Source organism: Erpetoichthys calabaricus, chromosome 3, assembly GCF_900747795.2.
Source record: "Erpetoichthys calabaricus chromosome 3, fErpCal1.3, whole genome shotgun sequence".
Taxonomy (NCBI): Eukaryota; Metazoa; Chordata; class Cladistia; order Polypteriformes; family Polypteridae; genus Erpetoichthys; species Erpetoichthys calabaricus.
Window position 1 is genome coordinate 85,313,413 of NC_041396.2, and position 15,931 is coordinate 85,329,343.

At 39.9% G+C, this 15,931-nt stretch overlaps 2 protein-coding genes across 9 annotated transcripts in view; one reads left to right on the forward strand and one right to left on the reverse strand.

Moving 5' to 3' along the window:
• Positions 1-15,931, reverse strand: part of taf11 (TAF11 RNA polymerase II, TATA box binding protein (TBP)-associated factor) — a 472,816-nt gene that overhangs the window by 195,924 nt on the left and 260,961 nt on the right. The gene's annotated exons all lie outside the window — the stretch shown is intronic.
• The window catches only part of LOC114648154 (ankyrin repeat and SAM domain-containing protein 1A-like), a 236,662-nt gene that overhangs the window by 155,322 nt on the left and 65,409 nt on the right, over positions 1-15,931 (forward strand). For 7 of the 8 annotated variants that reach the window (XM_051924634.1, XM_028797015.2, XM_051924633.1 and 4 more), the window contains one exon: positions 792-858. In XM_051924634.1, the coding sequence (XP_051780594.1) occupies positions 792-858 (67 nt within the window). Of the gene's footprint in view, positions 1-791; positions 859-15,381; positions 15,814-15,931 lie in introns of those variants that run through there. The other variant, XM_051924636.1, reaches the window with a different exon arrangement.

Here is a 15,931-nt window from a genome sequence, read left to right on the forward strand (position 1 = left end):
TCCATTTATCTTGCTGATTTCCTTATTGCCAGGATAGGCTCCAGCCGACTGTAACTCCAAAACTGGATTGAGTAGGTTCAGAAAATGGAGGGGTGGATGGATGGATGGATGGATATCCCTTATGAAGTGGCTACTGATCATGTTTGCATGATCTTAAATTCATATTCTCATAACTCATATACACGTAGAAGTCCTGACAGTTTTAAGAATGAAATAACTGATTTAAAGGTGTGTTTTCTCATTGAGATGTTCTTGTTGTTTTAGATCCTCAGCCCAGATGATAGCCAATAGCATTCTGTATCCTATTGGATTGATTAATAATTAGTAGTTTTTAAACAAAATTCAGAAGTGACACATTGACAACCACCAGTGGATTGTGTTTCTCCACCTTTCTTCTTTCACTTCGATTTTAGCAATGTAAGAAGTATTGTTGAAAAGGATTATACGTCATCTCTTTAGGAAGTAGGGAGAAAACCAGAATAAAACCAAAGCAGACAAGTGGAAATTCCATGCAGGCAGCGACTGGGCTGGGATTTCAACTTGCTCTCTTGGAGCTGTGAGGCAGTCGTACTAGCCACTGTGCTGCTCTTCTTGATATGTCATTACGTTATTAATTGAATATTTATGGCAAGGTCATTTTGGATCGGGACAGCTTTTAACAGAGAGCAAGCAATTCTGGGTAATTCTCAGAGTCCATTGAGCTAGACCTGGTGAAGGGGGTTTGGGGAGGTTAAATTGCTGCTCATGTTAAAACCTTTTCTCCTTCTTCCTCCCTCCTTTTCTTCCTGCAGATTGAGAAAATTATGACCTTGATTGGAGCGGGGATTGACTTTTCTAGCCATCCTGACAAGGCCTTAGGTAAGCTCATCTAAACTTTTCCATAGGCCTGCAATTAAATGTGATGGAAAGCGTACTGTCTGGTATTAAGTTAGTGTTATTTCAGAATGTGCTAGGAACAACAAGGAAATATTCAGCACAGATCACAGCTAAACAAGCAGCCATGTATGTGCTGGGGAGGGGCTGTCAAAAAGATGAACACAAATGCATGAGGGAGGCTTCAGTGGGCTGGTTTTTGTGCAAATTGAAGCCATCACTCTTACCAGCTGTCATGCAGGTTATTTATTTTTAAGGGGATAATGAAATTTGATTGATTTTTAGTGCTCTCCATTTACAAAAAAATGTTTTGGTATGTCACACATTTCACGATGAACCTATCAACTGAACAAAATTTTATTACAGAAATACTTAATCATACAAAGGGAGAGCCAATAGATTACTTGGCTAAGGAAGCAGCACTGGCAATGAAACCCGTGACATCGTCGAAGGCCTTATCCGCAAATTGCAATGCCCACCTGAAGAGAGGGGCTGAAGCTAATGACCTAGACAGCTCAGCTTTATGACACAAATATTATCTCTTTCCTTGACTTGACCTGTGCAGAGATAATATTTTTAATATATACTGTGGTGTCCGGCTAGACAGGTGATAAGAGATTTGTTAAAACGCCAATATCTGTGCCTTTTGTTTCTGGGTAAACTCTCTGGTGTGGTGCCTCTCTTTGTTTCTTATTGGTTTGCTTGCAACTGATGCTGATTGACATTCACACCCCTGCTCCTTGCTATTAAGCGTACCGTTGCAGCAATGAGTCTTTTTCCTAAGGACTTTTCTGAAGAGAGTAGATGAATTTGTGTTCTGCACATGCTGCTATAGTTTTATGCAGTGCCTTTTTGTTAGTCATGTTGCAAAGAGCTTTGCAAGGCAGTTTGCCAGCAAGTTTTCTTGTGTCACTTTTTCTAAAATGCATGAAGCTTCTTGAACTATCCATTCCTCAATAGCTTTTCCAAACCCACTTATCCAGAGTAGGGTAAGGGGGAAGCTGAAGCCTATCCAAGCAAGCGTCAGGCGCAAGACAGGAACATCCCTGGACAGGGTGCCAGTCTGTCATTGGGTGAACATACAAACACACACTAGGGTCAATTTAGCAGCACCAGTTCACCTAACAGCACCTGCTGTTTCTCTGAAATTACCTAACAGTACGCCTCTCTTCCCATTCTGTTCTGTTAGCCCAGGAGTTGACATGCAGAGAGAATTTTATATTTCCTTCTCAGGTCATGTTCCTGGTTAAGGAACTGGTTTCTTTGCCTTTTTTTTTTTTTTTGTTTAAACCTACCGCTGTTTGGTCTTTTAACAGCCTCCAGCGATCCATTTATCTTTTTTCACCCATGGCTGTCAAGAGCACTGGATGCATGTTCCCTGAACAGAGAGAGCTCTTGCATTCACACTCGAGCACCAACAAAGGGTCTGCGAAATGTGTGAAGCCAGCCTTGAACCTGGGACACAGTCTGCCTGTGCTTTCAGTTCTTGTTAAGTCACACATCTCTGTTAGGGTATTTTTTTTAAGATCTGAAATTATTTACTACCTGCTGTGGGGAAAAAATAATGGAGTAGCTTTTTTGTTGTTGTGTTGAATTGTTACTGATAATATTGTACATGCATTGCAACCATAAAAAGGATTAAATAAATAAAAACATAATATAATATGAAAAATTGGGACTTGCTCTTTCTATATTTTTTATTTTTATAATGCACTCTTTATAATTATAATTTTTTAGGCAAGTTGCGTTATTCATATTCACACTTGTATTTCTTTGCATGTAACAGTACATATCACTAATAGCTGCATGCAATGACATCAGAAGCTATTTAAATTTAAATCTTCAGCTGACTATGAAATTGAGTTTCTGTTCATTATGTAGGTATTTACTTCAGAATTCTGAAGCGAGCGCAGCACACTGAAGAATATCTGGTAGCTGTCACATTGACTAGCACTGAAAACCTTACACTCATAAAGATCCTCCATCTCACACACCTTTAAGAACATGAATGCAGAAGAAATTTGCGGGCTTCCCCAATGCTGGTATAGGTTTCTTTGCAATGAGTTTATTATAAATGTGCATGGAAGTATTTGCCACATTAGTACTGTGCATTCTAAACCTTAGATGGTCAGTTTAACAAAAGCCAGGTAAGAACAGACTCCAACAAATGTGTAAAATGGCATTATTGTAAAGCACTAGCTTGTTATTGGCCTAGCTGCTTTTCCCAAGAATGTATCTCTGCAGCCCGGTGCTGAATGTCGAGGGGGACACACTTGATGTACTTACTTAAACTATATTACCCCAGTTTTTATTTGATATAAAACTCCCGCTCAACTTTTCCCCTTCTACTCGATATTTGGCTCCTGGGTATAGCGATGCTCTTCTTGCTTTTCCTGATACGTACAGACTTTGTTGCTAGTGGCTTGCGCGACTGCATCCCTATAACCAGTTATGGTGAACATCTTGGCAGTTTGTGTTAGTCTTAGAGTTTCCTGTTGGTTTAATCTTCTGAAAATGTTTGTTTTGTCTTATAGAAATACTGAATGAGAGCATGGGAAGCCTGTAGAAACTGCAAACTTTAGGAGCATTTTCTTTACACAGAGAACTGTTGACAAATGAAATACGTTTGCAGGTAGTTTGGTAGACAGTTGGAGCTTTAAAATTTGACTTGCCAAAATATTGAAAGAATTAAGCATAAACATTGCACAAGCTTTGTTGGACTGAATGGCCTGTTCTTGTTAAAATTGTTCTAATTTCTAACACTTTTTTTTCTCACTTTTGCTCATTCCAGAATAACTTTAACAAATTTCCACTAATGCACATGAAACTGTTGGGAGCCAAGATTGCGTAAAATACTTTAAAATGTTCAAAAGATGCCATACGTAAATACTGTTCTGTGTAGTTAGACTGCTGAATCCTTCCCAGTATTTTGTGGATGAACCTTTCCCAGTGTTTTGTGGATGAACAGGGTAGCCATCTCCACATACTATGTGTGTCCTTTACAAAGTGTAGACTCCATGCCTTTGAGGAATGCAGTGTTTACTGTCACTGAAGATCGAACATTTCTACGTCTCAAGTGTCTTTCCCACAGTGCAGACAGAGTCCACCAGAGTTCAGTACTGGTCCCTAACATTTTATAGTTACCAAAGACATTTGTGTCTGCAATATATCCCCTTTGTTTCTCTCTCTAATTTATGTTCATTTTTTTATTTATTTAAATTATCTTTTTTTTTCAGGTGTCTTGTAAATCAAAGTCCACCAGTTTCTGTATTTTTACAGTTGGATTACATAATCGTTAAGTGACTGTGACATAGTACTGCTGTCTAGTGGAAGTGAATCAGCTTGTTATCTTGCGGTTTACATTCATAACACTTTTCATAGTTGTCCACTATGGCTAAATATCTTTGTTTTGCCTGTTACGTAGCCCTGTATTCTTCCTGTAGAACACTTCATGATGAAGTTCAGTGCGGAAAATTCTGTGTAATGCAAAGACTGTTGAACGCCCTGAATGACTGTTTGTCAATTGCATATATGGATACATCAGCAATTTTTTTTTTTTGTTCTTTATTTCGCCTTATAAAATTTCTTGTTATTAGGAATTTGTTAGTTTTCGCATACCCCTTGGGGTCAGAGCGCAGGGTCAGCCATTGTATAGCGCCCTTGGAGCAATAACAGGTAAAGGGTCTTGCTCAAGGGTCCAACAGAGTAGGATTCCAACCGGCATCCTTCTGGATACCAGCACAGATCCTTAACCTCAGAGCCACCGCTCCGCCCCATTAAAACAATATCTATAGATAAAAGGGAGATGTGTTGTATGTAATATAACAAACATGTCGCATTTACATTTTGTAGTCTATTGGAGTCGTCCCCAACTCCAGTCCTGGAGGGCCGCAGTGGCTGCAGATTTCATTCTAACCCTTTTCTTAATTAGTGACCTGTTTTTGCTGCTAATTAACTTCTTTTGAATTAATTTTAATTAACTTTCTCTTGAAGACTCAGACCACATATCTGTTTCTTTTTCCTTAATTGGCAACTAAATAATAATGACATGCAAAATGAGCCAAAACATGACCAGCAAACTGTGTCCATCATACAATATCTGAAAATAAAAAAAGGTGAAGGTCTCAGAAATATTGATTTGCTCAGGTCCCCAAAACATTTTAACAGAGCTCTTAGAAAAGAGAAATTTTTTCAGAAATGTATGCCATTACACAATGAGAGCAACAGCAAGCCATGGAATTAAAGAATAGGTTTAATTAACAACAAGACTCGGTGCCTAATTAAGCAATTGGTTAGAGTGAAATTGATTGGAGTGACGCCCTGACTTAGTTGGTCTTCTGATGTCTCACTTGCTTCACATTTCATTTCTGTTTGGGTGCCATTTAAGGAAAGAAATGAAGCAATTCAGAGGAACGATGAAGAAAGTCAGGGGAGCAAATCTTAAAAAAACAAGTCAATTAAAATGAAAGGAAAAGAAGTTCATTCGCAGCAAAACTGGTCACCACTTAAGAAAAGGGTTAGAATGAAAACCTGCAGCCCTCTAGGACTGGAGTTGGAGGCCACTTGTCTATTGTATAATAAAAATTAACAAATGCACATTTTGTATGTAGAAAAGGATGTGCATCCCTGCATTCATCACTACCACAAATGCCTTATGTTATGATTAGAATATCATTAGAGAGGATCTTAGAAGAACTATCTCATTTAAACCTCTTCCACTGTTTAATTTGATCTTTGGTATTGAAATGTGCGTTGTTATTGTGCCAAGATTGAAGAAGCTCTCTCAGGCTTTCAGAATGAAAGTTATAGATGCCTATGAATCTTGGAAGGGATTTAAAAAGATCTTCAAACAGCAATTCAGCTGTTCCATTGTCCAGAAGATCATCTGCAACAAGAGATGATTTCCAGTTTATCCAGGCAAGGCTGCCCCGGCAAGCTCAGCCTGACAGCAGAATGCAAGATGCTGAAAGAAGTCTCTAAGAACCCCAGAATTTTATCACAAAACCTTAAGGTAGCTGCTGTCACTGTTGATATTAAAAGTGCCATTAGAAACATGTTGCACAAATTAGATTTAATTGGTAGGGTACCAGGAAGAAACTTTAGCTGTTCAAAAAGAACAGCAGGGCGAGAATAAAGTTTGCCTGTGAATTTATAGGGCAGAGACCAGGGGCCTCATGTATAACGCCGTGCGTAGAACTCACACTATAACATGACGTAAGCACAAAAGCGGGAATGTGCGTACGCACAGAAAAATCCAGATGCAGGAATCTGTGCGCATGCAAACTTTCACGTTCTTCCACTACATAAATCCCGATCAGCGTGAAAAGTAACGCACGTGCACGCGCCTTCTGTCCCGCCCCAATTCCTCCCAGAATTACGCCTCTTTGAATATGCAAATCGATATAAATAGCCTTCTGTGAAAAGACAATGGGAAAAGCACGGGGGAAAATATAAGAATTTCAGCCAATACCAAGTGGAGGCAAAGGAAAAACGTACTATTTGTTGGTATAATCAACAAAAGGAAGTGGATCTAGTGACAGAGTGTCGGAGAAACTCGAAAGCTCAAGATCAGAAAGTCGCACAGTGCCCGAAATAAAAAAGAATTTGTCAGATATCAAAGTCGGCGTGAAAAGGCGAGTCATAACCCACCGTCTGAGTGTCATATGAAAACTTGTTAAGGTACAGAGAAAAAAAAATAGGCACACAGTGGGGAAAAAAGCACGAAATGTCAACTTTAATCTCGAAATTTCCACTTTAATCACGTAGTTTATTTCGTCATCAAAGTAGAACATCATAAACTTCATCTTAAAATCGTTTATTTTACTAGTTTCTCAAGTAGCACGTTAAATGCTTTGTTCTGTATTTGATCTTCTATGTGCTCTATGTGTGTGAATTACTACGTGCTTCCGTTGTTTCTCTTTCTCCGACAGGACACAGAATCCATTGCATTCGTGATATTACAGCTCTCTGAATAATTAAAATACTGAGATGTATATGTGATATCTTTTTCATGATGATAGGAATGAAAGCATGTTATTAAACATGGGAACACGGTGGCGCAGTGATTATTCATATCTCACACAAGAGGCTTGCTGCGCCATGTGCGACCTTCGATGAAATAATTTATTACAGAAGTACTGTCTCTTTCAAACGTACTAACCTCCAATTCCTGTCCTTACTTTTCTTTCTCCAAATACCCAATCGCCACGCAATCAGCTCTGTAATAGACGTTAAGCCATCTGTAACTTAGAACGCAGATTCTTCAAAACTTTTAAGGAACATTGAAATATCTTCGTAGTGCATGTTTAATTATTCTATCCGTCTATCCTTCCAGTGTTGCGTCAGCACCAGCAATAATACAGCGCAAGGCAGGAGCTATCCGTGAACAGAACACCAGCGGCTCGCTAGCGCTGCGGCACCGTGTCCTCACATGTTTAATTATTAACAATACAGATTATTTAAATAAAGTTAGTTTTATCTGTATACTATAAGCAACATAATTTGCTGCATTTCATCTTAAAAATTATATCGTCATCATACGCGCTTTATAAAGTGGCGCAGGTTGTGCAATATTATAACTGTAGTGCAAGTTTACAGTGGGGTACCGGTAATTGTACTTATAAGTACAAACAGTTCTACAAGGAGCACTTGATGGACTGATAGAGTGCGTTTATAGTTCTTGGGATGAAACTGTTTCTGAAACGCAAGGTCCGTACAGGAATGGCTTTGAAGCGTTTTGCTGTGGCTCAGGCAGCATCTGCTTCATGCTGTATACCGATCATTCTCTTTCCGATCAGCTGCTGCTGCGATTCCCCACTCAGATACAGTGATATAAATACTCCGAGTGGTGCACTGAGAGTAATATGGAAAAAGATGATCTGCTGTGTCAACCCTTAATGGGAGCAGCTGAAACAAGAAGAAGATGCAGGGAGAGTAACAACGCTAAAGCAGTTATGGTATTTGGAATACTATGGCTATTCCCTGGACCATTATATTGCTGCAGGTTAATTACAATCAGATGAATTACACTAATAAACAATATGCAGTTAATTTCAGTGTATTTATAAAGCCGCGTCAGGAATGTGGATCTAAGAAAGAAAGGGTGACCACACAGGAACAGTAGCACTGCTTTGACGCTGGGTGCCGCCAGTCTGCAAAAACGAGCAGAGAAATTGTGTACACCAAGGTATGAGGTACCATGGAAATGTGCGTGGCTTTACGCCAAGTTTAGGTTTTATACATTGCGATTTGAGCGTGGAAACGTTCGTACGCAACATTTCTGTGCGTACGCACCGTATATACATGAGGCCCCTGGACTTTTGGAACAATATTCTTTGGACAGATGAGGTGAAGGTAGAGTTATTTGGTTAAATTACCAGGAGATGTGTTTGGTGAAAACCAAAGGTGTTATATGATCAGAAGAGCCTGATACCAACCGTAAAATATGGTGGTGGTGGAAATGTTATGTTCAGTGGCTGCATTGCTACATTAGTGCCAGAGAAGCTCGCCGTCATAGAGTCCACAATGAATTCTTTATTGAACCAGTTGGGGCTTGAGGATAATGTGAGACCATCAGAAGGTTGAAGCTCAACTGTGAGTGAACCTTACCAGGAGAATGACCCTAAACATACAAGTAAATCCAACAAGGAATGGATGGAAAAAAAACTGAAGTTTCAGGAAAGTCCGGATAACAATTCCACTAAGATGCTGTGAGATGTAGATAGCTAGATTGATAGAAGAAACTTTATTTTTCCCTTGGGAAAAGCTCAATAAATACATACATACATGCATGAATGCATTCATAGATAGATAGATAGGTAGACATTATAAACACATTCTGAAGCGAACCAGAGCGATTTAAAAAGGAATAAAAGAAAGAAAAGCTCCGACTTGGCAGTCAAAGTGAAGCATTATGTACTGTATTGCTTTTGGTATGAAGGAGCCCCAGTAGCGTTTCTTGACACAATTCTGCTGTAGAATTTGTTGGCTGATAGTCCTCAGTGTTAGTGAGTCAGAGCGAGGATGTGCAGCATTGTTCATAATGGCACTCAGTTTTGTTTTAATCCTCTCCTTCACTATGAGCTCCAGAGAGCATCCCATAACTAAGCCTGTCCTTTTAATTAGCTTGTTGGTTTGGTGGACCTCTCTGGTAGAGATGTTACCAGCCCAGCACACCACACCACAAAATTGAAAATTGCACTGGCCATCACAGAGTTATAAAAGATGTGAAGGATGTCACTTCAAATATTAAGGGAATGCAGTTTCCTAAGAGAAAGAGTCTGGTCTACCGTCTTTTAAGTATTGTAGTTCTTCTGTGTTATGGGACCTGTTCAGCCTGCCATTGATGTGGACCCCCAAGTACTTTTAGCAATGCCCCACCTTTACATCCACTCCTTTAACAGTGACAGGACGCAGAGGCTCTTTTGTGCATTGGAAGTCAATAATCAGTTCCTTATTTTGCTGATGTTAAGTTGTAGACAATTCTTTCTGCAGCGTGAAACAAAGTTCTCCACCTGACTCCTGTACTTTGTCTCATCCCCCTTATATGTACACCTCATAAGTGCGGGGTCACCTGAGAATTTCTTCAAGTGACATGACCTGTTGTTGTAACACCTCAGACAATAAATATGAGTGAAAGAATTGTTCATGCAGGATTATGATAAACTATCACCTAGCTGATGTCAGTAACTGGTTGTCAGTTATAGAAACCAAAATGCAATACTAGCTATTAGAGCCAAGGATGTACTTAATATTCAACAGATAGAGATGGTATATCTGTTCATTTTTTTGTTGATACCATTCTTACAGTCAGTTTTTCATTATTTTTTTCAATTACTCTCCTTTGTTTTAAGATTTGATTTAAATGAAGATCAAATCTAGATATGTCTACATATGTTCAAAAAGAAATACCATTTGATTGGGAGTTATTTTTTTCTTCTCCCTCCATCCACTGTCCATTACATCCATTACTAACATTATTTTGTAACTCTGCCTGTTTTTACTTCCTTTCGCTATTCCTGACATTTTATCTTAAGTGTGAATCGTGCCCTATGTACCTTTAAAGCCTTGGCCTGCACCATTACCACCAATTCTCCTTCCAGCTTCCTTCTAGCTACATTTTTTTTCTAGAGGAACCTCTTGGAGGTCTGATGTTGAAATGGAACCAACTGTTCCCTCTTGATTGCTTCATTTTTTACCATTGACCTTAAAAAGAGCACTTCAGATTAATAAAGTGCTTATCTTGTCCCATTTTAAGATTTCAATTTGTACAACTCCCAAATGACTTGCTTTTCCATGGTGGTTTTCATGGCCTACTTGCTTCACTGTCAGTCCTGTTCTCAGAGTGCACATGACATCAAATATAAGTGTTCACTCCACATTGGTGGTACACACATTTGTTAAGTAATATGCATGTCCATTATAACCTGCTGAGATCATGAGATGACCCAGAATAAATATTTTGACCCACCTGCACTCCAGAATGACTGAAATACTAGTAAAATAGATTAGAAATGTGATCCTGGGTCAGGAGGCTTATGCAAAACACAATAGGTGAATTGTGATCTCTATCTTGGAAAAGAGCTATTTCCTAAATATAAATGTGTCCAGATTGGTGGGCAGATTGACAGCAACAGGTGAATAAAGATGTAGGAGCCCATCTTTCTTAAACACAAAACAGCTGAGCATAGCAACCCTGTGCCAGCAAAAGTAACTTCTTGTTTGCTATCCTCCCAGGTAGCGCAGTGGTAGTGCTGGTGCTTTGCAGTAAGGAGATTGTGGGCTCGCTTCCCGGGTCCTCCGTGTGTGGAGAGCACTTTGAGTAGTGAGAAAAGTGCTATATACAGTTAGGTCCATAAATATTTGGACAGAGACAACTTTTTTCTAATTTTGGTTCTGTACATTACCACAATGAATTTTAAATGAAACAACTCAGATGCAGTTGAAGTGCAAACTTTCAGCTTTAATTCAGTGGGGTGAACAAAATGATTACATAAAAATGTGAGGCAACTAAAGCATTTTTAACACAATCCCTTCATTTCAGGGGTTCAAAAGTAATTGGACAATTGACTCAAAGGCTATTTCATGGGCAGGTGTGGGCAAGTCCGCCGTTATGTCATTATCAATTAAGCAGATAGAAGGCCTGGAGTTGATCTGAGGTGTGGTGCTTGCATGTGGAAGATTTTACTGTGAACAGACAACATGCGGTCAAAGGAGCTCTCCATGCAGGTGAAAGAAGCCATCTTTAAGCTGCAAAAACAAAAAAAAACCCATCCGAGAAATTGCTAAAATATTATGAGTGGCAAAATCTACAGTTTGGTACATCCTGAGAAAGAAAGCAAGCACTGGTGAACTCAGTAACGCAAAAAGACCTGGACGTCCACGGAAGACAACAGTGGTGGATGATCGCAGAATCATTTCCATGGTGAAGAGAAACCCCTTCACAACAGCCAACCAAGTGAACAACACTCTCCAGGGGGTAGGCGTATCGATATCCAAGTCTACCATAAAAAGAAGACTGCGTGAAAGTAAATACAGATGGTGCACTGCAAGGTGTAATCCACTCATAAGCCTCAAGAATAGAAAGGCTAGATTGGACTTTGCTAAAGAACATCTGAAAAAGCCAGCTTAATTCTGAAAAAACATTCTTTGGACAGATGAAACCAAGATCAACCTCTATCAGAATGATGGCAAGAAAAAAGTATGGAGAAAGTGTGGAACATCTCATTATCCAAAGCATACCACATCATCTGTAAAACACGGTGGAGGCAGTGTGATGGCTTGGGCGTGCATGGCTGCCAGTGGCACTGGGACACGAGTGTTTATTGATGATGTGACACAGGACAGAAGCAGCTGAATGAATTCTGAGGTGTTCAGAGACATACTGTCTGCTCAAATCCAGCTAAATGCAGTCAAATTGATTGGGCGGCATTTCATGATACAGATGGACAATAACCCAAAACATACAGCCAAAGCAACCCAGGAGTTTATTAAAGCAAAGAAGTGGAAAATTCTTGAATGGCCAAGTCAGTCACCTGATCTTAACGCAATTGAGCATGCATCTCACTTGTTGAAGACTAAACTTCAGACAGAAAGGCCCACAAACAAACAGCAACTGAAAGCCGCTGCAGTAAAGGCCTGGCAGAGCATTAAAAAGGAGGAAACCCAACATCTGGTGATGTCCATGAGTTCAAGACTTCAGGCTGTCATTGCCAGCAAAGGGTTTTCAACCAAGTATTAGAAATGAACATTTTATTTCCAATTATTTAATTTGTCCAATTACTTTTGAGCCCATGAAATGAAGGGATTGTGTTAAAAATGCTTTAGCTGCCTCACATTTTTATGCAATCGTTTTGTTCACCCCACTGAATTAAAGCTGAAAGTCTGCACTTCAACTGCATCTGAGTTGTTTCATTTAAAATTCATTGTGGTAATGTACAGAACCAAAATTAGAAAAAAGTTGTCTCTGTCCATAACTGTAAATGTAAAGAATTATTATTAGACAACAAAAAGACAGGACAACTGCTAAAATCTGTCCAAAATGAACGTGTTCAAAGTGAAGACAAAAAAATACCAAAAACTTTTTTTACAGTACCTTAAATGTGGTATTAAATAAACAAAAAAGAAATTAGATTTGTAAATGGAATGAATGTTCAGTAACTTTTGTGATATGGACAGAGAGACTTGGTCAGCCTGCAGAAGAATGCAAGCACTTATTACTAGATATAGCCGCACCCCAGCGGCATTTTCAAGTGCTGTATCTTTCCTTTGTCTGACTGTAGGACATTTTCAGTGGCTAGCATATGAATGTGAGGTAGCCTTTTTGTTTGTTAGCTTGGGTTGCAGGCAGTCATGTGCACAGATAAATTACCGGTACCAATATTCTTCCCCTTATTTTCTCATTAAGCCGCTAATGTTGTCTTCTTGAGTTGAAAATTATTAAGAAAGAACAGGTCACACGCTAAAGAAAGAGAGTTGTAGGACTATTCGTTATAAGCACAGAATGTGTGCAAATGTCCATGTGGATATTATTCCAGGTCCTGATTGACTTCATGGCGTTCCATATTGTGTTTCAGGTCATGGTATGGTGGTTTCTTCCCGTAGCAAGTCTTTCAGTGTATGGCGTTGAATGCGTCTTCTGCACGTTTCCAGGGATGCTATTCCTTTTCAGCTCATTTTGAGTGTTAAGTTATGGAGTAGCATTTATGTTTGAATATTTACTCTGTTCTAATGGTTTGTGTCAAATGCCTTGTTATGGAGAAAGTTTTGGATTTGGATCAAGAAGCAATGTTCTTCTTCACATCTTGGGTAATGAAGAGTTGGTCAGGCTCTGGTTACTCGTCTTGAAGTTCACGTTTAGTTTTGGGTGTCTGGTCATAGTTATTTTAAGTTGAGTCTTGGCTTGTGCTCTTTGCCTTTGAATGTAACATCCCTATGGCTCTCTGAATGAGCAGCTTTAAGTGGAACTGCACTCCTTGAACCAGGATGGAAAGGCCTTCTGGTGTTCTGCTGGAGGTGAATTCATATGTATCTGTTCAAATTACTGAATTAAGTTTAAGTTTTTAAGTAAAATGGTCTTATTATTTTGTTTTGGCGCCTGCAATTGGAAGGTTGCCGGTTCGAATCCCATAAACACCAGAAGTGACTCTGCTCCATTGGGCCATTGAGCAAGGCCCTTAACCTGCAATTGCTTCATCCTGGGTATGACGCTAAACTGCATACAGCCCTCCAAGCAGATCCTTCAACTTTGCAGGAAAAACTTGGGGGTTGGCGGCAGGATTGGCACTCTAGCCACCATAAAAAAAAACCTCATGCTGTTCCAGTGTGGTGCTGAGGTACCACCCGGTCCACTCGGGTCCCAATCCAGGTGGTTCGTCGTGTGGTAGGTGCAGCAATGCGCTATCAGCGCATGTCCCAAATCTCCTACCCTAGTTCTTCTTTTGTGTTTCAAGTCATAGAGTGGGATTTCTTTACTGGTGTTTGATAAGGGGATATTTTCCAGTTTCAGTGTTTGGTTGTGGAGTGGTGCTATGGCTACCTAGAGTGGTATTCTTTATTGGCTAATTTCGTGGCATGATATTCTGCTTCATGCCGTTATTCAAGACTATTTTTTTTTTGTATTCATTTGTCATCCTTTAAATTTTGTTCCACTTTGAGTTTCAAGCTGTGGAAAGGTGTGTGTTTTCTTTTTTGTGCTGATTATTGTGGAATGATATTCAGCTTTGGGTCTTTGTTCTCATAGGCGGTTATCCTGCTAAGGGTTTTAAGGTCAATAAGATTTGTGTCCCGAGTTCAAATGGTGTTTTGCAGTCTTTTAGGTATTAATTGTGCTTTGTTACGGTTTGCAGAGTGATGTGCATGTTCAGGTTTGAGGTTGCAAAGAAGTTTTCTCTTTGTGGTTCTTTGATTGTAGTGTTTGGTTTAGATCTTAGCATATGAAATAAGTTTTCATTTTTGTCACGGGTCTAGTAGAGCACACTGTTGTTGATATTCTGCACAAGTGTCTTAGTCTTGCAGAAGCCCAAAGAATTAGGAGGACTTCTTGTATGGAACCTTATAAATTATTGCTCCCAGCCTTTTTTTTATTTTTCTGTGACATAAGGACAGAATAAGGTAGATTTCCTGCAGTATGGCAGTGAATTTCTCACACACAAGACCTTAATTGCTAGATATTTTTGATGCTTTCTGTTCTTTGCATTCCTTGCACGCTGTTGTCCACTGAACCTGCACTGCTGCATTCTGCCGAAGTCCAGCTGATCTTATCCATATTCTTTCTGTGACTGCTGTAAGCAGCACCAAGGAAAGTGAGAGAGCTTGATAGAGTGTGTGTGCACGCTCACATGGTGGAGAGGGGGGGGGGGGCGATGTGCTGGCAGAGCGCAGATATTCAGCAACCTCATCAGACAATGAGGAGCCTTTCTGCAGTGCGCGTGAGGCAGAGAGCCGGCATTGACCATCTGAGGGAAAAAAAGGGACTGCGGGTTGGGAAAATCGACAACACTATGGAGAAGTGATTGGGAAAAGAGAGAGGGGGTGGGATGGGGGAGATGCTGAATATTTCATGAGAGTCGGAAGAGCAGGGGGAAGTGTTTTCAGAAGCAGATCTTTTGCTGGCTAAGAAAAGGCAGTGAGGCTGGAAAAGCAAGCGAGCAAAGAGTAGGGGGCCGGGATCTGCCTGCAGTCTGGGATTTAAGTGTGGCTGTGATTGGGCTGTGGGTGAGAGTGCTGTAACTCTCCTTCCTCGACTGCCCGTTTTAGTCTGTTTTTCTTTTTTCTTTTTTTTTTTTTTAAATCCTCTGTTCCAATGGGTGGACAGTGTTTGCATTTTTTTTGTCGAGAAGCTTCCCAAGTACTGATAAAAACTTTGCCCCTTTTTCCTTCCCATTCCCACCCATTGGCCATATTCAGAAGACAATGCAGGCTTTGATTTTTTATTTCTTTTATTAACTGAAGTGGTTCACTGTTTTTTTTTTTTGTTTTTTTTTTTTTTTAAATTACGAGTTAGTTTGTTCTTGCTGGTCTTTTTTTTTTTTTTTACCAAAAGGAAAGCGGCTCTTTTCTCCACAGTGACAGGGAAGCACTCACCTGCGCAAGGAGTCTTGCACCCTCCATCCCACACATGTGAGAAGAATATCAACCAGATCGGAGGATTTGTATGCTTTTCTCTTGCTGCTGAGCCACATCGCAGCAGCCTTGTTGCAGATAAGGATTTTCCTTCTTTTGAATTCTCCTTTTACTGATGTTATGGGGCTCCAGAACTCTGCTTGTAGCTGGGAGCTGAAAAGTTGTGCATCGGACCCTAGAAGGCACTCTGTACCCCTGTCGCTTGTCAGATCTGGGAGTGGGGCCCAGACCTAACATTCGTACGGCAACACAAATTGATGGTTTGGGAAAACTCTTCAGGAAATTTCATTTCTACCCTGGACGTGTCATGTTGCTGCTGTGGGTTCTGTTTAATTTCTGTTTATTTGTATGAAAAAAAAATGCAAATTGAAATTCTATTGGAATAAACTACAGTTTGGGTTGAATGAAAAATTCATTTCAAATTTATTGATTGTGT